The sequence below is a fragment of the Anolis sagrei genome, chromosome Y (assembly GCF_037176765.1).
Source record: "Anolis sagrei isolate rAnoSag1 chromosome Y, rAnoSag1.mat, whole genome shotgun sequence".
NCBI lineage: Eukaryota > Metazoa > Chordata > Lepidosauria > Squamata > Dactyloidae > Anolis > Anolis sagrei.
Genome location: NC_090035.1, coordinates 6443867 through 6470942, shown reverse-complemented (window position 1 = coordinate 6470942; position 27076 = coordinate 6443867). Strand labels below are relative to the sequence as shown.

General features: G+C 45.6%; 1 protein-coding gene across 5 annotated transcripts in view; it reads left to right on the top strand.

Annotated features, from left to right (window-relative positions):
* Positions 1–27076, top strand: part of LOC132772495 (protein sidekick-1-like) — a 1018253-nt gene that overhangs the window by 945820 nt on the left and 45357 nt on the right. For all 5 annotated transcript variants that reach the window (XM_067461407.1, XM_067461410.1, XM_067461408.1 and 2 more), the window contains one exon: positions 21129–21293. In XM_067461407.1, coding sequence (XP_067317508.1) covers positions 21129–21293 — 165 coding nt within the window. The remainder of the gene's footprint in view (positions 1–21128; positions 21294–27076) is intronic.

Here is a 27076-nt window from a genome sequence, read left to right as displayed (position 1 = left end):
GAGGACCATCACTTCAATGCTGGTGGTCTTTGCTTCTTCCAGCACGCTGACGTTTGTCCACCTGTCCTCCCAAGAGATTTGCAGGATTTTCCGGAGGCAGCGCTGATGGAATCGTTCCAGGACTTGTCTAGGATATCATGTCCACTGTTCCTCTGGTACTCTGCTGCTGAGTATGCATGCCCGGTGTGGAACACATCTCACCACGCTAAAACAGTGGATGTGGCTCTTAATGAGACATGCCGCATTATCACGGGGTGTCTGCGCCCTACACCACTGGAGAAATTACACTGCTTAGCCAGTATTGCACCACCTGACATCCGCCGGGAAGTAGCAGGCAATAGTGAAAGGACCAAGACAGAGAAATCTCGAGCCCATCCCCTGTTTGAGTATCAGCCAGCACGTCAACGACTTAAATCTAGAAATAGTTTTCTAAGATCTACAGCAGTGTTTCTCAACCTTCCTAATGCCGCAACCCCTTAAAACAGTTCCTCATGTTGTGGTGACCCCCAACCATAACATTATTTTTGTTGCTACTTCATAACTGTAATTTTGCTACTGTTATGAATCATAATGTAAATATCTGATATGCAGGATGTATTTTCAAATCCCAAATACCCAATATGCTCAAATTTGAATACTGGTGGGATGGAGGTGATTGATTTTGTCATTTGGGAATGTTGGAGTTGTTGGGATTTATAGTTCATCTAAAATCAAAGAGCCTTCTGAACTCCACCAATGATGGAATTGAATCAAACTTGGCACAGAATTCCCATGACCAGGAGAAAATACTGGGAGGGCCTGGTGGACATTGACCTTGAGTTTTTGGAGTTGTAGTTCACCTACACCTAGAGAGCACTGTGGACTCAAGCAATGGTGGATCTGGACCAATCTTGGCACAAATACTCAATATGCCCAAATGTGAACACTGGTGGAGTTTGTGGAAAATAGACCTTGACATTTGGGAGTTATAGTTGTTGGGATTTATAGTTCACCCACAATGAAATCGCATTCTGAACCCCACCAATGATAGAATTGGACCAAACTTCCCACACAGAACCCCCATGACCAACAGAAAATACTGTTTTCTGATGGTCTTTGGTGACCCCTATGACACTCCCATGCGACCCCTACAGGGGTCCTGACCCCCAGGTTGAGAAACACTGTTCTACAGAGACACTCGCTGGAACACCTCAGCAAGTGAGAGTCCAAAAGTGGCAGGCTCAAGCCCAGAACCTCAACCAATGGCTGATACCCAATGAGAGACTCCCCCCTGGGCACACAGAGGACTGGGCAACTTGGAAGGCGCTGAACAGACTGCGCTCTGGCACCACGAGATGCAGAGCCAACCTTCAGAAATGGGGCCACAAAGTGGAATCCACGACATGCGAGTGTGGAGAAGAGCAAACCACTGACCACCTGCTGCAATGCACCCTGAGCCCTGCCACGTGCACAATGGAGGACAAAACAATATAATTCCTGGGCTCGCCATAAATTGACACATCACTTGAAGAGCGTTGCACACAGACACACACACAGCGCATGACCGCATCCGTAAGAAACTTAAGCCACAATGAAGTGGGAAGAATTGCTGTCTCTCTGTAGCCACTGCAAGGCATCTTAACAAGCAAATGAAAAGTGTTAACACTTTGTCAATATTCAAACAACTTACCATTACCTTAGGGGTTTTGTATCTCAGCTGTCATCTATTATAGGCCTCATTACCCTTACCATTAAATGCTGCATTCTCTCTCGCTTCCCTTCCCTTCCCATTGCTGTTGTAGCTCTCAGCCAAGGAATTAAAAATGTCAGGGTGAAATAATACACGTTGGCCCCTCCCGACGTGGCCTTTGACTGACAAGCGGTCAGGGCATTTCTCAGTTTGATAGGGACTCGTCTGCTTAGCAATTTAAATACTTCGTCATTTATTTAGAAAACTAGCCATCCCCTGCCACGCGTTGCTGTGGCCCAGTCTGTGTATATCTGTCTTGTGTGTATATATGTGTTTTTGTGCATGCATTGTAATGTATTTTTTTATTTTTTTGGCTTTTTATGGGCTTTGATTATGTTTTCTTGCCCTGGTGAAGGGAGTTGGACTGGATTGCTTTAAGTATTTTCTGTTGGTCATGGGGGTTCTGTGTGCCAAGTTTGGCCCAATTCTGTCATTTGTGGGGTTCAGAATGCTCTTTGATTGTAGGTGAACTATACATCCCAGCAACTACAACTCCCAAATCTCAAGGTCTATTTCTCCAAAACTCCACTAGTGTTTACATTTGGGCATATTGAGTATTCGTGCCAAGTTTGGTCCAGATCCATCATTGTTTGAGTCCACAGTGCTCTCTGGATGTGGGTGAACTACAACTCCCAACTCAAGGTCAATGCCCACCAAACCCTTCTAGTGTTTTCAGTTGGTCATGGGAGTCCTGTGTGCCACGTTTGGTTCAATTCCATCATTGGTGGAGTTCAGAATGCTCTTTGATTGTAGGTGAACTATAAATCCCAGCAACTACAACTCCCAAATCTCAAGGTCTATTTCTCCAAAACTCCACTAGTGTTTACATTTGGGCATATTGAGTATTCGTGCCAAGTTTGGTCCAGATCCATCATTGTTTGAGTCCACAGTGCTCTCTGGATGTGGGTGATCTACAACTCCCAAACTCAAGGTCAATGTCCACCAAACTCTTCTAGTGTTTTCTGTTGGTCATGGGAGTCCTGTGTGCCACGTTTGGTTCAGTTCCATCATTGGTGGAGTTCAGAATGCTCTTTGATTGTAGGTGAACTATAAATCCCAGCAACTACAACTCCCAAATGCCAAAATCAGTTTTTTTTTAGTGAAGGACATACATTGGGTTGTCAGGTGTATTGTGTCCAAATTTGGTGTCAATTCCCCCAGTGGTTTTTGAGTTCTGTGAATACCACAAACGAACATTACATTTTTATTTATATAGATCGGTTCATTCAATTCCGGACTGGTTCCCAATATGTTTCTCAAGACATAAAAGAGTCAGATTAATGGATTTAAATCCCAATTTATAATGTCCCCACGAGCATCGCTTCCTGCTCCCAGTCACCTGCAACTCCAATAATCTTCGCATTCAGGATGAATGGCCAAATCCAAGCCTCGGAGGAGATCCAGCTGCTCCATTTCTGTTTACCAATCTTGTAGAAATGCCCCACAAATACAAACAAGCAGCTGTAAAATATAAGATATCCAGCTGTTTCCAGTTACAAACCCAAACGTATGAAGAATATCTTAAAGGATCAATGACAGTCTCAAGAGGACTTAATGGCAACAATCCTTTTTGGGACGAGGTATGGAAACGTAATCTCACATTCAGGGGGTAAATGAGGCTGCTTCTCTAGGAATAGGGAGGGAAAGAAAGAACAGATTGGTTAGACAGAAGGCAAAAGGTAAGGATATTGGCTGGAATTCACAATCACAGGTGTGACCTAGAGTTACGCATTCATTACTGACACCTATTGATTATTCCTTTCTTTTATTGGGAACTAGCTGTCCCCTGCCACGCGTTGCTGTGGCCCAGTCTGTTGATCTGGGAAATAAAATAATGAGAAAGTGTTGGTTTCTAATATTTGTAATTTCTTTATGCTTGTGGGTAAACAGTATATTTCTCGCTGTTTTTTTGTCAGTGTTGATGTGGAGATTGTCTGGTTTGCTTACCCTGGAACATGCAAGATATCATTGTCCTTCTTTAAGGGTCCCTTTCAAATCTATGATACTATATCTGTGTGTGTGTGAATCATATCTATCTATCTATCTATCTATCTATCTATATCTATCTATGGCTGGATGGCTCTTTGTCAGGAGGACTTTGATTACGTTTTCTTGCCCTGATGAAGGGAGTTGGGCTGGATGGCCTTAAATAGTTTCTGTTGGTCATGGGGGTTCTGTGTGGGAAGTTTGCCCCGATTCTGTCATTCGTGGGGTTCAGAATGCTCTTTGATTGTAGGTGAACTGTGACTCCCAGTGAGTACAACTACCAAATGTTAAGGTCTGTTTTCCCCAAACTCCCATCGGTATTCATATTTGGGCGTATTGAGTGCTTGTGCTAAGTATGGTCCAGATCCATCATTGTTTGAGTCTACAGTGCTCTCTGGATGTAGGTAAACTACAACTCCCAAACTCAAGATCAATGCCCACCAAACCCTTCCAATATTTTCTCTTGGGCATGGGAGTTCTGTGTGCCAAGTTTGGTTCAATTCCATCGTTGATGGAGTTCAGAATGCTCTTTGATTGTAGGTGAACTATAAATCCCAGCTACTACCACTCCCAAATGACAAAATCATAAGTTTTTGAGTGATGGTCACTCCTTGTGTTGTGAGACGTTTTGTTGCCAAATTTGGTGTGATTTCGTTCATTGGTTCTTTTGGTTTTAAGGAACTCATTATGCACAGAGCATTTTTTTATATATAGATGTGTAGGGCTCATACAAATATTCCAGTCTTAAATTACTGGACATCAGCTTCTTGAGAGGATCTGGTCTCCTCTTAATTGGGGTGTTGCATACTGATGGCTGGTCAGGGCAGGGTAACGGATATCATCCACGTTGTCCGAATGCTTGATCACCATCTTCCAAAGCAGTTACTCTATTCCCTACTCAAGAGCAGGAAACGTAACGTTGGTGGACAGGAAAAGAGATTTAAAGATGGGCTTAAAAATTGTGGCATAGACACCGAGAACTGGGAAGCCCTGGCCCTTGAGCGCTCCAGCTGGAGGTCAGCTGTGACCAGCAGTGCTGCAGAATTTTGAAGAGGCATGCCAAAACATGCCAAAAGGAAGGCTCATCAAGCCAACCCTGACCGGGACCGCCTTCCATTTGGAAACCGATGCCCTCACTGCAGGAGAACATGCAGGTCAAGAAAAAGGCTCCACAGCCACCTACAGACCCACTGTCAAGACACCAGACTTAGAGGACCATCATCCTCGGGCCATGAGGGATCGCCTAAGAAAGAGAGCAGGAAATGCTTTTTAATTCACAGTAATTAACTGTATAGCTGCTCTAGAAATCAATCTCAGTCATTAAACCCAAACCAGGTCCCACTGAGTGACTCATATCTCAATCACTATTGAAAACCCAGGGAGGGCACCAATGCCAGCATCTTGCTGGTTCATTGAGCAATGTTGTTATGTGCTTTCAGATCATTTCTGACTTACAAGGCCTGTAAGGTGAACCTATTACAGGATATTCTTGGCAAGTTTTGTTCAGAGTGGTTTGCCCATGGCTTCTTCTGACGCTGTGAGTTGCCCAGGATTGTCCAGTGGGTTTCCATGGCCAAGTAGGACTTTGAATGCTGGTGTTTCAATGTCCAACACTCAAACCATGTTGCCTATCAATCAAGACAATCCTTCAGGGACTTTTATAGACAGAAGCTCTTCTGGACTCTGTGTCTCTTGCATGCCCTATCGATAACACAGGTTGTCTTCTGCACAATGCTTACTCTGATGTATCTTAACACATGATTGGTTCAAGGGAGATGTTGACTCTAATCTGGAATGTGTCCAGAGAAGGGCAACTAAAATGATCAATGGTCTGGAGAACAAGCCCTATGAGGAGTGGCTTAAAAAGCTGGGCATGTTTAGCCTGAAGAAGAGAAGGCTGAGAGGAGACATGGTAACCATGTACTTACTTACTTAGGCAATCCCTCGTTGTCTGAGTAGGATAGTCTTCCTAGATCAGTGTGCTGGTGGGTCTGTAGGTGATTGTGGAGCCCTATTTTTGACCTGCATCTTCTCCCGCAGAGAGGGCATCGGTTTCCAGGTGAAAGGTAGTCTCGGTCGAGGTTGGCTTGACACGCCTTCCTCTTGGCACGTTTCTCTCTTTCGCCCTCTATTCGTGCCTCTTCAAATTCACAGCACTGCTGGTCACAGCTGACCTCCAGCTGGAGCGCTCAAGGGCCAGGGCTTCCCAGTTCTCAGTGTCTATGCCAGAGTTTTTAAGGTTGGCTTTGAGCCCCTCTTTAAATCTCTTTAAATCTAGAATGCGGAACAAGGGGAATCCATCTGAACATGAGGAAGAACTTCCTGACTGTGAGAGCCATTCAGCAGTGGAACTCTCTGCCCCAGAGTATGTTGGAGGCTTCTTCTTTGGAGGCTTTTAAACAGAGGCTGGATGGCCATCTGTCGGGGGTGCTTTGAATGCAATTTTCCTGCTTCTTGGCAGAATGGGGTTGGACTGGATGGCTCATGAGGTCTCTTCCAACTCTGTGATTCTATGATTCTAAGTTCCTCTTTACGTTCCCAGGCTGCCTGAGTCTGTGACGATAGTCAGAGGTGTAACAACACTGAAGGCCAAAAGCTAGTATCAACTCAGGCTGCAGAAGCATCTGCGAAAACCGGACTAAGAACATTAGCAAGTCAGGCCAAGAAGATTAGCACAATGGGACAATTTGCACATGTGGTCCTAATCCGTCTCATATGGAGTTCTTCCATGTCTCTCCCACACCGGCTACACAGGGTGGCCTTCTCATCTCGCATTAGGAATGCTTCGAAAAGGAAAGGAGACATTCCCTAGTTGTGAAGCGGCAGCCACGTCTGCCACTTGAGAAGCTCCCAAGTGGGCGCACTCAGATGGTGTTACAGAAGGCAGCGCCGCACATTACCAGCTCCCTGTACAGACAGAAAGTGGGAATTGGTGTAAAGTCGTTGCCTGATCCTACACGCCTGCTTCTCGCGGTGGATGATTTGTGCTTCATGGTGGAGCTTGCTCGTCAGCTGTTTTCCCGAGCTGACTGGCAAAGAAGATGATGATAATAATAACGGCCTGTCTTCAAAGTGAATCTCACAACTTCTGCGCACTGAACTCTGAAAATCCGACTAATGCTTTGAGGGTGAGATCTGCAACATGTCATTCTGGGATGTCAAAACTATGGTTTCTGGGTGGCTGAGAAATTTTTGGCAGACTGCAAGGCTACAACTGTCTCACTTGGCTTGGTTAGTAATATTTCTTCTATACAGCTCTATGATAAAATCGAAGATCCTGGGAACAAAACCTAAGCCAAGTTGGACCTAAGGCAACTTTTGAAAGAACACAAGAGTTTTCAGCTATGTAGCCAGGCAGCAAAGGTCCTGCTCATAGATCCTGCAGCACCCGCTTTTCACCAGTGAAGGCTCTGATCCTGAAAATGCTTGCAAACATCCAAAGGTATCGGGTTGCTGTGAGTTTTCCGGGCTGTATAACCATGTTCCAGAAGCATTCTCTTGTGATGTTTTACCCACATCTGTGGCAGGCATCCTCAGAGGTTGTGAGGTCTGTTGGAAATTAGGCAAGTGGGGTTTATATAACTGTGGAATAATGTCAAGGGTGGAAGAAACTTACTTCCTTACTTAGGCGATCCCTTGTTTTCCGAGGAGGATTGTCTTCTAGTATTTTTGTGGGTCCGTATGTGGCTGTGGAACCCTCTTCTTGCTCCGTATCTTCTTCCGCAGTGAGGGCATTGGTTTTCAGGTGGAAGGCGGTCTCGGTCGGGGTTGGCTTGACGCGCCTTCCTCTTGGCACACTTCTCCCTTTCGCCCTCCATTCATGCCTTTTCAAATTCTGCAGCACTGCTGGTCACAGCTGACCTATAGCTGGAGTTGTCAAGGGCCAGGGCTTCCCAGTTCTCAGTGTCTATGCTAGAGTGTTTAAGGTTGGCTTTGAGCCCATCTTTAAATCTCTTTTCATGTCCACCAACATTCCGTTTTCCTTTCTTGATCTTGGAGTAGAGCAACTGCTTTGGGAGACGGTGGTCGGGCATCCGGACAACGTGGCCGGTCCAGCGGAGTTGGTGGCAGAGGAGCATCGCTTCAATGCTGGTGATCTTTGCTTCTTCCAGCACGCTGACGTTTGTCCACCTGTCTTCCCAAGAGATTTGCAGGATTTTCCAGAGGCAGTGCTGATGGAATCATTACAGGAGTTGCATGTGACGTCTGTAGACAGTCCACATCTCACAGGCATATAGCAGAGTTGGGAGGACAATAGCTCTTTAAACAAGCACCTTGGTCTCCCTACGGATGTCCCGGTCCTCAAACACTCTCTGCTTCATTCGGAAAAATGCTGCACTCGCAGAGCTCAGGCGGTGTTGTATTACAGTGTCGATGTTGACTTTGGTGGAGAGGTGGCTGCCAAGGTAGGCTTGGTGGGAGAAAGATCTCTTATCTGTTTGAGGCAAGTGGAAATGTTGCAATTGGCCACCTTGATTAGCATTTAATGGCATTTAATGGCCTTGCAGCTTCAGAGCCTCAATGGTTGCTGCCTGAGGGGAGTCCTTTGTTGGGAAGTGTTAGTTGGCCCAGATTGATTATTGCCTGGAATTCTCATTTTTTAAGTGTTGCTCTTTATTTACTGTCCTGATTCTAAAGTGTTTAAAATACTGGTAGCCAGATTTTGTTCATTTTCATGGTTTCCTCCTTTCTGTTGAAATTGTCCACACACTTGTGGATTTCAATGGCTTCTGTTTAGTCTGACATGGTGGTTGTTGGAAGGGTCCAGCATTTCTGTGTTCTCAAATAATATGCTGTTTCCAGGTTGGTTCCTCGGGTGCTCTGCTATGTTCTTTCTCCCACCCTGGACATTATTCCACAGATATATAAACCTCACTTACCTAGTTTTCAACAGACCTCACAACCTCTGAGGATGCCTCCCATAGATGAGGGCGAAACGTCAGGCAAGAATGCAAAGGATGTATTCCTGATCTGACTGCAAACCGTATTAAAATAGAGTTGCCTTGAAGCAGGAAAGTCTGGCAGCCAGATTGGTTACAGGAACATCCAGGAGTCACTCCACTGGTTTCCAGTTAGTTTCAGGGCAAAGTGTTGGTTTTGACCTTTCAGGCCCTACATAGTTTGGGTCAGGTTAGTTACAGAATCGCCTTCTTCCATACAATCTGCCCCAAAGTGGGAAATGTCTACTCCAACCAGCCAGAACCGGATTGGCAACCGTCATCCTGAGGCCGCCCCAAGATTGTGGAATGACCTGCCTGATGAGCGTTGAGAGTTAGATCAGCTGTCAGAATGGAAGATTCATCAGTTTTGTCCACTTTTAAAGTTGTGAGGAGCCCCTGGTGATGCAGTGGGTTAAACCACTGAGATACTAAACTTGATGACTGAAAAGTCATAGGATGGAATCCAAGGAGCGGCGTGAGCTTCTGCTGTCAGCCCCAGTTTCTGTCAACCTAGCTGTTTTGTCACATGCTGGGCCTATAATGAATTGCTTTAAAAATAGGATGTGCAACTTGAGCCCAGCGGGAAGCCAGGGCCCACCGAAAAGAAGTTCTCAAGGATTTTCCACCACAAATGGTCTTTAGATGGCTTGTGAAGTATAACAAAGTCCTTTATTAATGAACAATCAAACAGAAACTTTTCTTGTCTTCAATAAAGTTAAACAAATGCTTCCAGGCTTTTATGCAACTGGTGGCTTCCTAATCATGTCCACGAGGGACAGGCAATTGTCTTCAATAACTGTTTCTTTAAAGGAAAACCCCTTTTTAACTTCTCCCAGGCTGACTGTAATCTAAGCCTTACTGCTGTGTGCTCTGCTACCGGGTCGAACTGTGTCTCGAGCACCGAGTGGACCTACCAGTAAGGCCAGTAGATTCTCCAGCTGGAGTTATTTGGTCTTCCAAACTGTTTACTCTCTGAAATTCCTCAAAGCTTTAGGGCTGTTTCCCTGGAAATCTTTGGAGATCTTTGGATGCTCTTAAGATTGTTCTCCCCCGGAAAGTATTAAGGGTTGAAGCTTTTGTACAGGAGAAGCTTGTACACGTCCTCTAAATTAGCTTTCCTTACTGAGACTAACTAAAAATGGCTCCCTTCCCTTCCCAATTGCCCTGAACAAGGGGCAGAACCAAAACTTGATGGACAGGTGACTTGCCCTACAACTGCAACCAAAGGAAGCCACCTTTCTGTAGAATCATAGAATCATAGCATCATAGAATCAAAGAGTTGGAAGAGACCTCATGGGCCATCCAGTCCAACCCCATTCTGCCAAGAAGCAGGAATATTGCATTCAAATCACCCCTGACAGATGGCCATCCAGCCTCTGTTTAAAAGCTTCCAAAGAAGGAGCCTCCACCACACTCCGGGGCAGAGAGTTCCACTGCTGAACGGCTCTCACAGTCAGGAAGTTCTTCCTCATGTTCAGATGGAATCTCCTCTCTTGTAGTTTGAATCCCTGAAACCTTGGACTGCAAGCAAACATTTAATACAAAGCAAATAAAGTTGGAGCTCCTGGTACAGCCATACCAGCACACTAGCAGTTCGAAAACATGCAAATGTGAATACATCAATAGGTACAGCTCCAGCGGAAGATAACAGCGCATCATGCAGCCATGCTGGCCACATGACCTTGGCGGTGCCTACGAACAACACCAGCTCTTTGGCTTAGAAATGGAGATGAGCACCAACCCCCAGAGTCGGACATGACTGGACTGGGTGTCGGGGAAAAGCTTTTACCTTTACTTTAAGTTGTGAATTGTAATCTGGGAGTTTTGCAGGCTTCCAAGCAGCAATGCCTCCTCTGCTCCCTTGAATCACATTTTTGTATTGCCTCTTTGTATTCTGTCTTAATCATGGTCACTACCCAGCCAAAGCCAGTCAATGCAAAGTGCCTCTTCTTCTTCTTTTTCTTCTTCTTCTTCTTTCTCCTTTGTTGTGTCCTCGGCATGGCAGGCGCCTCGTTGACAGTCTTGTCAGCCTCTGCCTTCGCCTTGCATCCTTGTCCTTTTGTGAGCCCGTGCCGCAACCTCAACCTTTTCTCCTTAAAAATAAATTAACATTTTAATTTGGTTCTTGTTGGGCCCCGCTCTCGGGAGAAGCCTTTGAATGGTCCGCTGCCCGCATTGACTGGCATGTGATTAAGGGCCAAGGTTTATAGCAAGACGGCATCCTCCCGCCTCCAGCTGTGCAGGGCAGAGAATTGCTGGGGAGAGCAGAGCGATGTCGACATGGCAGGCGTCCATCCCGGCCTGGCTCTTAACGCGGCAGGCATTTGTTAGCGGCCTCCACGCCATCAGGCCTAAGAGCCACCGTCGGTTGACTGACAGTTTGATTCAGCCCAGAGCGCTGGATTAATTGCCCATGAAATCGCACTCCCGTATTGGAGCCGCGTCTGTTCCAGCACCTGCAGCTCGCCTCGGCCGCTCGCCCCCTTAGAATGGAGAAGAACGCAGAGCATTTGGGACTAGAAGACTCTTGAGCCCTGAGACAAATAATCCCAGGTTGGGGCCACTACAATGTCCTGTGAAGACACTTCTGTGCACACCAGCATTGCATGGAAAGCGCTGGGCGGTCGGGCAAAGAGACAGCTTTCACCTCAGCCCCAATCCTCCATACAAAGGGATAAGAGGCAGGGAGGCGTTCATAATAACACAAAATGCTTTGGGTTGTTTTAGGTTTTTCTGGGCTATATGGCCATGTTCTGGAGGCAGTTTTTCTCCTGACGCTTCGCCTGCATCTATGGCAAGCATCCTCAGAGGTAGTGAGGTCTGTTGGAAGTAGGAAAAATGGGTTTATATATCTGTGGAATGACCAGGGTGAGACAAAGGACTTTTGTCTGCTGGGGCTAGGTGTGAATGTTTCAGCTGATCACCTTGATTAGCATTCAATGGCTTGGAAGGGCCTAGGGGGAATCTTTTGTTAAGAGTGATTTTATGTGCCTGTTTGTTTCCCCTCTGTTGTTTTGCTGTTGTAATTTTTGAGTGCTAATCAAGGTGATCAGCTGAAACATTCACACCTAGCTCCAGCAGACAAAAGTCCTTTGTCTCACCCTGGTCATTCCACAGATATATAAACCCATTTTTCCTACTTCCAACAGACCTCACTACCTCTGAGGATGCTTGCCATAGATGCAGGCAAAACGTCAGGAGAAAAATTGCCTCCAGAACATGGCCATATAGCCCGGAAAAACCTACAACAACCCAGTGATTCCGGCCATGAAAGCCTTCGACAATACAAAATGCTTTCTTCCTTATTTTCTTCCCTCTCTTTTTGGTAGGAAATAACTTGCCCTTTAGGGTTGCTGTTTCCTGCCTTCTTTTCCAAATACTTTCATCCAGCCAAGGCAAGAGGAACGGAAGAGAAGGGACAGATGTTCCTGAAGCAAAAAAATAAAATGCAAATGGAGAGCAATCCTCTTGTAACCCCCACAGCCAGCTGGTCTGCATCTCACAGTACATTAACCAAAAATTGACAGGGAGGAACTGCACTTGTTTTAGGGAGGGGGGCTGATTTAGCATCGCAAACTCTCTCTCTTTCTGTACTAATATTAAGCAGTGCTGTTGTTGAGAGTGTTAGAGGGGTTTGAGAGTTGGATTCGGATTCTGGAACGCTCCAGTTCAAAGCCATGTTTGGCTATGGAAACCCACGGGGTGAGTCACACACTCTCAGCCTCAGAGGCAACCTCCTTTGAGCAAATCTTGACAAGGAAACTCTGCAAAAGGTTTGCCTGAGGTTTGTCATATCCTGGAAGTGACTTGAAGGCATGCAACAACAGCCAAATTATTGGGTTGTTGTAGGTTTTTTTCGGGCTGTATGGCCATGGTCTAGAGGCATTCTCTCCTGACGTTTCGCCTACATGTATGGCAAGCATCCTCAGAGGTAGTGAGGTCTGTTGGAACTAGGAAAAGGGGTTTATATATCTGTGGAATGACCAGGGTGAGACAAAGGACTCTTGTCTGCTGGAGCTAGGTGTAAATGTTTCAACTGACCACCTTGATTAGCATACAATGAGCTGACTGTGCCTGGAGCAAGTTTACATGTGGACAAGTCTACATAGGGACTACCAAACGCAGCATTGCCCAAACACGAATCAAGGAACATGAAAGGCACTGCAGACTACTTCAACCAGAGAAGTCAGCCATAGCAGAGCACCTGATGAACCAACCTGGACACAGCTTTTTATTGGAGAACACAGAAATGCTGGACCACTCTCACAATCACCATGTCAGGCTACACAGAGTAGCCATTGAAATACACAAGCATGTGGACAATTTCAACAGAAAGGAGGAAACCATGAAAATGAACAAAATCTGGCTACCAGTATTAAAACAACTCTACAATTGCAACAGCACAACAACAGAAAGGAAACAAACAAGGACATCTAATTATCTCTCAACAAAAGATTGCCCCAGGCACAGTCAGCCCACAGTCCTCCTGGGATGCCTCGCGGGAATGGGCCTCAGGGGTACTGCTTTGCAGTGGCTCCAGTCCTTCCTCGAGGGTTGTTCCCAGAAGGTGTTATTAGGGGGCTCCTGCTTAACTCCGTGGCCATTGTACTGTGGGGTCCCGCATGAAGCCATTGGGCGAGATCATCCGGAGTTTTGGGGTGCAGTGTCACCTGTACGCAGATGATGTCCAACTCTGTTACTCCTTCCCACCTACTACAAAGGAGTGATCCTGGACTCATCGCTCAGCCTGGAACGCCAGGTCTCGGCGGTGGTCAGGGGAGCTTTTGCACAATTAAAACTTGTGTGCCAGCTGCGCCCGTACCTTGGGAAGTCTGACTTGGCCATGGTGGTCCACGCTCTGGTTACATCCCGTATAGACTACTGCAATGCTCACTATGTGGGGTTGCCTCTGAAGACTGCCTGGAAGCTTCAACTAGTCCAACGTGCGGCAGCCAGATTATTAACAGGAGCGGGGTACAGGGAGCATACTACTCCTCTGTTGCGCCAGCTCCACTGGCTGCCAATTAGCTTCCGAGCACAATTCAAAGTGCTGGTGCTGACCTATAAATTCCTAAACGACTCCGGCCCAGTTTACCTGTCCGAGCGGATTCTTAACAACGGCCCAGTTTACCTGTCCGAACGGATTCTTAACAACCATCAAGGTTGTTAAGATCTTCTGGAGGGGCCCTGCTCTCGGCCCCACCACCTTCGCAATCGCGTTTGGTGGGGACGAGGGACATATGAACTGTCCTTCTCGGTGGTGGCCTTCTCGGTGGTGGCCTCTCGGCTTTGGAACTCTCTCCTGATAGAGATTAGATCTGCCCCTTCCCTCCTGACTTTCAGAAAGCTGGTAAAATCTTGGCTCTGGATCAAAGCATTCTCAGAATGATGATCGAGTCAATAACTACTGACCACACTGACAGATGGTGATGAATTTATGATTTACCTTGATGACTTTATGTAATTATTTAATCTATATTTTAATGTATTTTTAATGTATTAACGTATTATGATATTAATATGCTTTAGCTTATTTGTGTATGAATTTCCTGTTGTTAGCCGGCCTGAGTCCCTCTTCGGAGGTTGAGAAGACTGGGTTATAAAAGCTCTAAATAAATAATAAATAAAATAATATTTTATTATCATGGTTGTTGCATCAAGATGTGGGAAAAAGGAAAGGCCTCTTCCCTGTCCGTTGCCGCAATGTCGATGGCCAACACCCTCCTCCAGTTCTGTTAATGAAGTCCCTTTTCCAGATGTGGTTTGTGACATTTTTAAAGCAAACATTTTGGAGGAGAGAAGTCATTATACATGCTTTCAATTACGGCAGGTAATTGTTTTATAATTGGAGCGTTCCGTCTTCTCATGATGTGGGCAAAGGACTTCATCTTTGCCTCTCATCTCCTTCCCTCCAGTGAGCAGTCGGGCTTTCTTTTTTGGAGGATGGACTGGTTGGATCTTCTTGTGGTCCAAGGCACTCTCAGGCTTTTCCTCCAACCACAAAGTTCAAAAGTGTCTCTCTTCCTTCGCTCGGTAGTGTCTCTCTTCCTTCTCAGTTGACTTGGGTGAAAGTAAACTTGTGCTGGTACAGCTGTACCAGGAGCTCCCACTTTATTTGCTTTGTATTAAATGTTTGCTTGCAGTCCTAGGTTTCAGGGACTCTGCAGATAGGTGTCTTCCTTTGGTTGCAGTCGTAGGGCAAGTCACCTGTCCATCATCGTTAGGTTTGGTTCCGCCCCTTGCTCAGGGCAATTGGGAAGGGAAGGGAGCCATTTTTAGTTAGTCTCAGCAAGGAAAGCTAATGTACAGGACATGTGCAAGCTTCCCCTGTACAAAAGCTTCAACCCTTAAGACTTTCCGGGGGGAAAGTCTTAAGAGTCTCCAAAGATTTCCAGGAAAACAGCCCTAAAGACCAAAGAACTCCAGCTGGAGAATATCTAAATCTTTACTGGTAGGTCCATTCGGTGCTTCGAGACGCAGTTCGACCCGGTAGCGGAGCCCACATCAGTAAGGGTTAGATTACAGTCAGCCTGGGAGACATTAAAAGGGGGACTTTCCTTTAAAGTAAAGAAGAAGTTATTGAAGACAGTTGCCTGTCCTTCGTGGGCAAGATTGGGAAGTCACCAGTTGCATAAAAGCCTGGAAGCATTTGTTTAGCTTTATTGAAGATGAGATTTGATTGTTCATTAATAAAGGACTTGTTATACTTCACAAGCCATCTAAGGATCATTTGTGGTGGAAAACCTCCGAGAACTTCTCCCGCTGAGCTAAAGTCACACGTCCTGCTTAAAGACAATTATTTACAGGCCCAGCACACGACGGAACAAAACTGCTGCAATTTCCCCTTCATTTTGACCACATGCTGATCTTGCTTGGCCACCTGGGTCCTGGTTTTCACTTTTGAGAACATTGCAAGCAATGCTACTTTGATGGGAGAGCGGCTCTCTGCCGCTTCAGATGAGAACTTCCTTCTCATTGCTTCCCTGAGATCTCTTTGTAGGGATCAGAAATGGGGGTCTTTGTGTATGCAAAGGAGCTGCTTCAGCAGAGTTATGTATGCCCTGCCTCCTTTTGGACCAGATTTATAAGGCTTCCTAATACTCTCACTTAGGAATGGGTGTATCACTTATTTATGTATGTTTTGCACCAGCGCTGCATGTATTTATTGCTAGCTCAGTTCTGTCCCATTTCTTTCTCCATTCACTCTGAATTGATCTGACAGTTCATATGCAATGTGTATACGTTTAATGATAAAATGAACCATTCATATGCATTCTTATGCATTTTAACAACCCGAGCGCTGAAATCACAAACTTGGATGACGGGCGTGGAATGAGAAGAATGCGTTTCAATCCCGACGTCGCCTGGGGGGAGAAATCAGGTTGCTTTTGTTCCAGAGGCAAACTAAACACAATCTTTGAGCATTCCTGTGGCCAGGTTACTACAGACCATGTAGCCCAGTTCTTTGGCTAGGAGTTGATTTCGTCCCAGTGACGGCGGCAGGACCGAGAGTAGGGTCTCCCTAGAAGATCTTAGTCTTTGTGGTGGTTCGTAAAGGGAGATGCATTCAGATAGGTAAACTCGGCTGGGGCCGTTTAGGACTTTATAGGCCAAAGCCAGCACCCTAGTTTTAATTGTGTCATGATGTGTTGTTTGATGTTTTACTGTTATTGCTTTAATGTTTATTGGTTTGCTTTATGAGTTTTATTGTTGTATTTGTTATGCCGTTGTTTTATTGAGGGCCTTGGCCTTTGTAAGCCGCACCGAGTCCTTCGGGAGATGTTAGTGGGGTACAAATAAAGTTAATGGCAGAAAGACATCAACTGTGCTGCCAAGAAAAAGATCAACGCCAGTGCAAAAGCTGAGGTCCAAAGAAGGACAAGAGCACTCAAGAACATCTGGTGGACAAAGAAGGCTGAAGAAATCCAACACCTGGCAGATACCCATAATTCTCAAGGATTTTTCAAAGCCACAAAGGTCATATACGGACCAAGAAACCATGGCATACAGCCTCTACGCTCATCAGATGGAACCACACTCTTGAAGGACCAAAAATCAATCGCACTACGTTGGAAAGAACACTACCAAAGCCTCCTGAACCGCAGCTCCAATGTGGCCGAAGAGGTCCTCTCACAAATCCCACAACAACAAACCAGGGATGAGCTTGCAGCATCGCCTAGTTTGGAAGAAGTCAGGAATGCCATCACCCAACAAAAGAATAACAAAGCCAGCAGACTGGATGGGATCCCTGCTGAAATCTTTAAAGAGGGAGGACCTGAGCTGACACACCAACTCCACCAGCTCATAGAAAAAGTGTGGGTGACCGAGAAAATCCCAGCAGATTTCAAGGATGCCACCATAATCACCCTCTTCAAAAAAAAGGGGGAAAGAACAGACTGCGGAAACTATCGAGGTATCTCCCTTCTAACCTCCGCCAGGAAAATCCTCGCAAACCACCTTCTGCTCCTCTCAGAAGACACCCTCCCACCCTTCCGCCCTTCCAGAGGAACCGTGGACATGATTTTCATTGCACGACAGCTCCAAGAAAAATGCAGAAAACAAAATCAACCCCTGTACATGGCATTCATTGACCTTGCAAAGGCATTCGACACAGTGAATCGCAGCGCTCTCTGGACCATCTTCCAAAAAATCGGGTGCCCAAGCAAATTTGTGAACATCCTGCGGCTCCTCCATGATGACATGATGGCAACAGTTTTGGACAGCAATGGCTCCCAAAGTGACCCATTTAAAGTGGAATTGGGTGTCAAACAGGGATGTGTTATTGCCCCAACTCTATTCTCCATCTTCATCGCTATGATACCTCACCTTGTTGACGGGAAGCTTCCCACTGGAGGGGAAATCATCTATCGGACAGATGGCAAGCTATTCAACCTCAGCAGACTGAAAGCCAAAACCAAGGTTACAACAACATCTGTTATAGAACTCCAGTATGCTGATGACAATGTTGTCTGTGCGCATTCAGAAGAAGATCTACAAGCCATTCTAAACACCTTCGCAGAAGCATACACGAAGCTTGGCCTGTCACTGAACATCGAGAAAACTAAAGTGCTGTTCCAGCAGTCACCAGCCATCCCCTCTCCAATGCCAGAGATACAGCTTAATGGTGTAACATTAGAAAATGTTGACCATTTCTGCTACCTTGGCAGCCACCTCTCCACCAAAGGCAACATCGACACCGAAATACAACACCGCCTGAGCTCTGCGAGCTCAGCATTTTCCCAAATGAAGCAGAGAGTGTTTGAGGACCGGGACATCCGTAGGGATACCAAGGTGCTTGTCTATAATGCTATTATCCTCCCAACCCTGCTCTATACCTGCGAAACATGGACTGTCTGCAGATGTCACATGCAACTCCTGGAACGATTCCATCAGCGCTGCCTCCGGAAAATCCTGCAAATATCTTGGGAAGACAGGTGGACAAACGTCAGCGTGCTGGAAGAAGCAAAGACCACCAGCACTGAAGCGATGGTCCTCCGTCATCAACTCTGCTGGACCGGCCACATTGTCCGGATGCCCAACCACCGATTCCTAAAGCAGTTGCTCTACTCCGAACTCAAGAATGGAAAACAGAATGTTGGTGGGCAGGAAAAGAGATTTAAAGATGGCCTCAAAGCCAACCTTAAAAACTGTAGTATAGACACTGAGAACTGGGAAGCACTGGCCCTTGAGCGCTCTAGCTGGAGGTCAGCTGTGACTAGCAGTGCTGTAGAATTTGAAGAGGCACGAATGGAGGGCGAAAGAGAGAAATGTGCCAAGAGGAAGGCACGTCAAGCCAACCCCGACCGGGACTGCCTTCCGTCTGGAAACCGATGCCCTCACTGCGGAAGAAGATGCAGATCAAGAATAGGGCTCCACAGCCACCTACAGACTCACAAGAATTCAGATCCTGGAAGACTATCCTACTCGGCCAACGAGGGATCGCCTAAGCAAGCAGAACCCAAATAACACCGGGATTGTGGCACAGCTGGCTGCGTGTCAGCTGCATTAAGATCACTCTGACCAAAAGGTCATGAGTTCGGAGCCAGCCCGGGTTGGAGTGGGTTTCCAACCAATTGTGTGTAGCCTGTTGTCGTCCTTTCCAACCCGAAAGACAGTTGCATCTGTCAAGTAGGAAAATTAGGTACCACCTTAAAGTGTGGGGAGGCTAAGTTAACTGATTTATGAGGCCATAAAGAAGACTCCAGCAAAGCATTCCAGCGGGGAAGCATGCGGGGAATGCGGAAGTGCTTCATCAGCATCGCAGATGGACGATGAAAGCGACAGCTCCCCTGGCAGCCAGAAAAAGTTAAATAGCCTCTGTGTATGTCTGTATATGTTTGTATGTCAAAAATTGGCATTGAATGTTTGCCATATATGTATACACTGTAATCCGCCCTGAGTCCCCTGCGGGGTGAGAACGGCGGAATATAAAAGCTGTAAATAAATAAAATAAATAACAAAAAGGACTTTAGCAAGATTACGCTCCTAATATTCTTCCAAACGGCAGCTTTAGATTGTTTTCCAAGTGATACGAAACGAATCGAGGCTTCAGGTCAAAAGTGAGTCCAGATGCCAGTAGCGGCGATACATTTTCCCAAGCAATTGAATTCCTTGCCCTGTGACGGACACGTGCGTTTTGCTAACTATGGGTTTGAAGAGTTTGAGGTATGGCACCCCCTTCCCTAATGGGATCCAAAAATGGGGTTTTGTCTTTATAGGGGGCGGCCACGCTAAAACGGGAAGCTAATACACAGATAGGCTCCAAATTGAAATTCTTCTCAGTATTACTAACTCAGACAGCTCCATCTATTACGAGGATGTCGTACAGAATAAAATGAAGCTTTTATTTGTTTTTTACGTACTCTGAGCTATATTCGCTGTTGCCGTATATCTACCCTCTGTCTTGCTTGAGTAAATAAAATGCTAGGATTGTCGTACTGCATTATAAAATTATTTTTAAGGCAGCATTATTTCTACCCTTTGTCGAAATGTATCCTCAAACACAAATGGCTGTTCCAATGAATGATCATCCAAGTACAAATAATCCCCTGCTTCTGGATTTTTAATAGACAAATTACTTGCTTTCTAATTATCCCATATTTGTAAAATGCGGCCAGAGCAGGAACATATTGAGCCAATGAAGCCGATCCACAGAGGGCCTGCCAACTCCCTTGATCAGCAAATAGGCAACGGGGGACCTGTCAGTCATTGTGACTGGCACAAAGCAGGGCAAAACTGATCGGCTCTCCCTGAAAGGCACTGGCAGCAAACCCAAAGGGAACGTAGATCAAAGGACCTAAAGATTGCTCAGAACATACTTTTAGTGGGTACGAGATCACAGCCTCACGGGACCCTAAGTAAATAATTGCTTGGCACAACTAAGGAGAAAAGAGGGAAGAAGGTCTTCCATAACAACAAGACTGCATTCGTTGAATTACGGGTCTATTATTCCCCTTTACCTCCCATCCTCCGTTACACTCTCTAACAAAATTTGGGGAAAGAAATCCTGTCCCTGTGTGCTGGTACGGCTGTACCAGGAGCTCCAACTTTATTTTCTTTCTGTTATCTGTTTGCAGTCATAGGGCAGGCCTCCTGTCCATCTTAATTAAGCTTTGGGTCCGCCCCTTGTTCAGGGCTCTGGGAGGGAAAGGAGCCATTTTTTTGGGCAGTCTCACATAAGGAAGCTAAACTATAGGACGTAGACCAGCTCGTCCCGTAGAAAAGCTTCTTTTCTCCAGAATATCCGGGGAAACAGAAACAGAAATTCCAGGGGAAAGGTCCCAAGGCTCTGGCTGAGAGCTCACAGCCTCTCAGCCTCACAGCAAACAGAGGGAAAACAACAGAGGGAAAACAACCCTGGAGTTTCACAGAATTATTAGAAGCACATTTATATTAAAGAAGGTTAGAATAATGGCTTAACCAGAGTTGGACAGCCTTAGCGTAAATTACAGTTTTATGTAAATATTCAAAAATATTTAACCTACTGATGCCTCAATTAATGTCATTTTATTAGTGTCTACTTTTATTTTGAAATTGACCAACCATTGCTGCATTTCCCGCCTTCGAATCAAAACATTTTCCTAGTTTTTTGGTAAAATTAGGTACCTCTGTTTATATTCTGGTTGGCTTATACTTGGGTATATATGGTAGTTGTTCTACTCCAGAACTTCATTTTTGCGGCTGGTGAATCAAGAGGTCTTCGGGATATGAAGCATGTCCTCTACCATGAGATTCTGGTTCCTATCCCAATATGAAGACCCATTGCTATTACTTTCCAGCCTGGAACGTACTCTTCCAAGGGCAACCAGTGATGTACTTCCATCCATAATAGCCTACTGTTGCACATTTTAACCTGTGTTAATTCTTCTAGTAGACCTTGAGGTCTGATGCAGCCTACAAGATGCTTGAGAAGTGCTTGTGCATGAAAATATCAGGCAATGCTCACCAAATCCCTTTTCTTGCTGCTTTTGTAGATGAAGGCCTGTGGGATCTGTTTGTGAAGGACATTCCCCGTGGTGCCACTTCCTACACCATCAGCCTGGAGAAGCTGAAACCAGGGGTGAGCTATGAATTCCGGGTGGTGGCTGTGAATGACTTTGGATACGGAGAACCCAGCGCTCCTTCTGTAGCTGTATCAGGTTGGTGCACTGCATTAAGGGCTTGGGCAAAATGTTAATAGGTGGAGGGTTCAGAAGAGGTCTCATTGGAAGGGGATGAAGGAGATGGCTTTCAGGTTTGTTTGTCGTGTCAGAGCAACCAGTCCATTATATTACATTTCTAACAGAACAAAGCAAACAAACAGACAAATACAAAACTTGTGAGTTTGGTAGTTGCTTAAATGTCCTTTGACCAGTATCTGGCCACTTGGAGTGCTTCCGGTGTTGCCGCAAGAAGGTCCTCCATTGTGCATGTAGCAGGGCTCAGGGTGCATTGCAGCAGATGGTCAGTGGTTTGCTCCTCTCCACACTCACATGTCGAGGATTCTACTTTGTAGCCCCATTTCTGAAGGTTGGCTCTGCATCTTATGCATCCAAGTCGCCCAGTCCTCTGTGTGCCCAGGAGGGAGTCTCTCATTTGGTATCAGCCATTGGTTGAGGTGCTGGGTTTGAGCCTGCCACTTTTGGACTCTCGCTTGCTGAGGCAACTGCTCTATGAACTGTGCCGAGATAAGAAATGTGATGTGCTGTGTGTCCAAGAAACACACAGGGATGAACAATAGAAATGACCCAAAGTTCCAGGAATGGTCTTAGTAGCGGAAAGACCACATGTGCAGTATGGAAGCGCTGTCTTTGTCAAACCAGGCTTTCAGGTGGTTCCTTAAGTTGAAAGAATTAAAGCACAAGTTGGAAAGATGCCTTGCTTTTGTTTGCTTGTTTTAAAAATTAAGTATAAGGAACAAGATATGATACATAGCAATGTTACCTGCATATACTTTTGATGGTTCCTATCCTACCTGTTTTTCAGTTGTAAATATAGTAGTAAAGTGCAATAAGAAGTAGGAGGTCTAAACAGCTAGCTCATGTTCAGCGTTCCCTCCTTTCAGGACATTTCTGTCTCTTTTCAATCCCGAAACACGTGATGAGTTCTGTGCCTCTCCATGCTATGAAAGAGGCTGAAGTGTCCTACGAGGGGGAGCTCCTGGCGCTTCCTCCTTTCAGGACACTTCTGCCTATTTTCAACCAAGGAGAGCTGTGCAGGAGAGCCAGAAGTAGTTTCACTCATGTGATGAGTTGGAGTGTTTCTCCGTGCCTAAAAGAGACTGTGATAGGGTGGCTAGATTTCAGTGGAAGCATAGTTGTACATTACCAGTATGTACTTTGCCTTGGAAGAAGTCCTAGATTCAACACTAGTCTATTCAACACAGAGAGAGAAGGGCAAAAAGAAAAAACCCATCTGAAACTCTGGAGAGGTTTGACTGGACTGAAAGCATCTGTAGAATGATAGAGTTGGAAGAGACCTCATGAGCCATCCAGTCCAACCCCCTGCCAAGAAGCAGGAAAATCGCTCTTGAGTTGCTCTGAGTTGGTATAAAGCAGGACCTTGCTTTCCCATGAAGCCCTGTGTTAAGAAACTAGACCAAAAAACATTCAGAGAACTTTAGTTTAGAACTGTTGGAGAATCTCAGGCCACAACCCTTGGAGAGCATTTGGTGAAATAACTCCCAGCAATTCATCTCTTACATAAAGGTCTCTTTGCCCCAAAAAATATATATCTCATAATAGCACCTGGGAAAGAAAAACAATGTTTTCTCTCTTGTCTTTTTATCTCTTTTCTTCCCCAGTATGTCCTAGAAACAGTACCTTTGAACAGGCGTGGATAGTACCTGAAATCTAGACAACTGATACTTTAAAAATAGCTTTGGGGGCGCATCACTATGAAGTCAGAAAGCCTTCTGGAGACCTGTTCAAATCCCCACTTGGTGTCCTGCTTCAGGCAAGACTAAAATAGAGCAGCTACAAATTAGGAAAGGTCAGCACAGTCTGAAGGCAGCTAGAGAGTCAAAAGAGGCTCAGGGTCAGCAGAAGAGCAAAGACTGGAGGCATTTTGGAAGAAGAGGCGTCCACCAAACGGCCTGGCCTACTGCTAGAATCACCTGAAACGTTGCTCAGACCAAAGAGAAGGGGGAAAGTGAGCGGTTTGGCAGAAGCAAATCTAGATAGACTGAATGTAGTTTGCAATTGGAGGTTGCTTTGGAAAAAAAATAGGACCTGATTGACACACAACTTTTTCAGAAACTGGATGGTTTTGAAGTTTTTTTGTGGATTTTTTTCATGTCAGGAGCAACTTGAGAAACCGCAAGTTGCTTCTGGTGTGAGATAATTGGCCGTCTGCAAGGACATTGTCCAGGGGATGCCTGAATGTTTTGATGTTTACGATCCTTGTGGGAGCCTTCACCCATGTCCACGCATGGGGAACTGGAGCTGACAGAGGGAGCTCATCCACACTCTCATAGAATCATAGAATCAAAGAGTTGGAAGAGACCTTATGGGCCATCCAGTCCAACCCCATTCTGCCAAGAAGCAGGAATATTGCATTCAAATCACCCCTGACAGATGGCCATCCAGCCTCTGTTTAAAAGCTTCCAAAGAAAGAGCCTCCACCACACTCCGGGGCTGAACGGCTCTCACAGTCAGTTCTCACTTTGGAAGGAGAAAGAATGAAAGAAGAAAGGGAAGGTGAGGAGGAAGAAGGCAAAAGGAAGGAGGAGAAAGTGCAGTTCAAAATGTATTGTTTTCTCCATAAACACTTTGTGTTTCTTACTCCAGCCATTTAGATCCTTCCTTATCCAACATGGCACCAAGACGGGATAGACTCAAAGTTCTTCCTCATGTTCAGATGGAATCTCCTCTCTTGTAGTTTGAAGCCATTGTTCCGCATCCTAGTCTCCAGGGAAGCAGAAAACAAGCTTGCTCCCTCCTCCCTGTGGCTTCCTCTCACATATTTATACATGGCTATCATATCTCCTCTCAGCCTTCTCTTCTTCAGGCTAAACATGCCCAGCTCCTTAAGCCGCTCCTCATAGGGCTTGTTCTCCAGACCCTTGATCACTTTAGTTGCCCTCCTCTGGACACATTCCAGCTTGTCAATATCTCTCTTGAATTGTGGTGCCCAGAATTGGACACAATATTCCAGGTGTGGTATAACCAAAGCGGAATAGAGCATGGGGAGCATGACTTCCCTAGATCTAGACACTATGCTCCTATTGATGCAGGCCAAAATCCCATTAGCTTTTTTTGCCACCGCATGACATTGTTGGCTCATGTTTAACTTGTTGTCCATGAGGACTCCAAGATCTTTTTATCACGTACTGCTCTCAAGCCAGGCATCATCGTCCCCCATTCTGTATCTTTGCATTTTGTTTTTTCCTGCCTAAGTGGAGTCTCTTGCATTTGTCCCTGTTGAACTTCATTTTGTTAGTTTTGGCCCATCATCTCTCTAATCTGTCAAGATTGTTTTGAATCCTGCTCCTGTCCTCTGGAGTATTGGCTATCCCTCCAAATTTGGTGTTGTCTGCAAACTTGATGATCCTGCGTGATTCTGGTGTAAGATAATTGGCTGTCTGCAAGGACGTTGCCCAGGGGATGCCTAAATGTTTTGATGTTTTGATGTTTTACGATCCTTGTGGGAGGCTTCTCTCATGTCCATGCATGGGGAGCTGGAGCTGACAGAGGGAGCTCATCCACGCTCTCCCTGGATTCGAACCTCGGACCTGTCAGTCTTCAGTCCTGCCAGCACAAGGGTTTCATCTCCACCTGGGACTCCATCTTGATAGTGGACACACCAAATTAGCAGAGGACAAAAGTGAGTTCAGTTGGCAGAAGGAAATGAAATAGGTTCCTCATTCAAATGCTATGGGAGAATGGCTGTTTCCCTTAGTATTTTTCCTGTGTTTTGCAAAACAAAGTGCAGGTCCTTAAGGCATGATACAAGAAGACGTGTAAAAATAAAATAAAATGGTATTCAAATCTTTCTCCTTGTGCTTCCTCTGACTTGCTTCTGGGAGTCATTTCTCAGATCATTTTTGCTGCTTCAGCAAGAGCAAGAGGTAGGAGGGGAAAAATCATTTTTTAAAAAGAAAAAAAAAGTCTTCACGGTTCAAAAGTTTTGTACCTGAGGGAGAAATTCAGACCGCTCTGCATGTCTGACAATGCTTGCCTTTAAACAAAATAGAGTTTTGGGGGGTGGGAGGAGAACTCCCTGCTCACGTTGTAAGACACTCAAGCACAATTTCACAGAAGTATCATCAAAAGTGGAAATAAAATGTCATCATTTTCATTATATTAATGTCCTCTTCCATCCCTATGTAGCTCTCTGGCCGCTAAAGATGGAGGGCAGCTTCAGTTTGGGAAATAAACACTTGTGTTTCTCCTCCACAATCTGGAAAGGATTATGGGATCATCCTTCTTCCAATGTTGGCATGTTGCAAAGGGAAACTTTGCAGCCATTGCTGCAACAATGACCCATTTTCCTTTGACATAATACCTCCCAAGTGTCCTGATTTGGCAGGTGTGCTGGTACGGCTGTACCAGGAGCTCCAACTTTATTTTCTTTCTGTTATCTGTTTGCAGTCATAGGGCAGACCACCTGTCCATCATAATTAAGCTTTGGTTCTGCCCCTTGTTCAGGGCTCTGGGAGGGAAAGGAGCCATTTTTTGGGCAGTCTCACATAAGGAAGCTAAACTATAGGACGTAGACCAGCTCGTCCCGTAGAAAAGCTTCTTTTCTCAAGAACATCTGGGGAAACAGAAACAGAAATTCCAGGGAAAAGGTCCCAAGGCTCTGGCTGAGAGCTCACAGCCTCTCAGCCTCACAACTATCAGAGGGAAAACAGCCCTGAAGTTTTCAAAGAATTCTCTGAGGGAGGACAGCATTACAGATCCACGGAACTCCATCTGAAATATCTACAAGCCTCGGCTGGTAGGTCTACTCGATACCCAGACGCATTTGGAACCGGTAGTAAGACCCACACCGATGAGGCGTAGATAGTAAACAGCCTGGGAGAGGTTAAATAGGGTTTTTTTTTCCTACAGAGAAAGTACAGTTAATCCAAGTCAGGTACCAGTCCATTAAGGACTAGACTAAGAAAGCCTTGAAGTGTTGTTCGAACCATTGAAGATTTGTTGTTTGTTCCATAATAAAGACTTTGTTGTATCATTAAAGACTCTAAAGACCATCACTTCAGAAAAATCCCTGAGAACCTCTCTTTGAGGCACCCTGGCTTCCCACCGGGCTTAAAGTATATGTCCTATAGAAAAGACAGCTGTTACAGGCCCAGCGCGCAACAAAATAGCAGGGATGGTCCCAATGAATCCTTCATCATCCCACCTCTTCAACTGCTTTTTAAAAGTCCAAGTTTTTCTGTCCTACTGTTACTGATATCTGCTATCTGCCACGAGGAGACAGTATAGGCCAGTTACCTTGCACACCATGCTACTTCTGTGAAAGCCAGGAAAAACATAGCAGTTTCTGAAAGCAATAGCAGATTTATTCACCTGGCCAGATGGATGGCAGAACAGTGTAACCACCAAAAGAACTGACATTCATACAGAAAAGTGTAGAACATTTTATAAAGTTTGGCAGCTATTCAAATCCCCCCCTCCCTCCCATGGTTGGTCAGGAGCTGTGCCTCCGAGGAACCGCTTTGCGATTCATAGAATCATAGAATCATTGAATCAAAAAGTTGGAAGAGACCTCATGGACCATCCAGTCCAACCCCATTCTGCCAAGAAGCAGGAATATTGCATTCAAATCACCCCTGACAGATGGCCATCCAGCCTCTGTTTAAAAGCTTCCAAAGAAGGAGCCTCCACCACACTCCGGGGCAGAGAGTTCCACTGCTGAACAGCTCTCACAGTCAGGAAGTTCTTCCTCATGTTCAGATGGAATCTCCTTTCTTGTAGTTTGAAGCCATTGTTCCTTG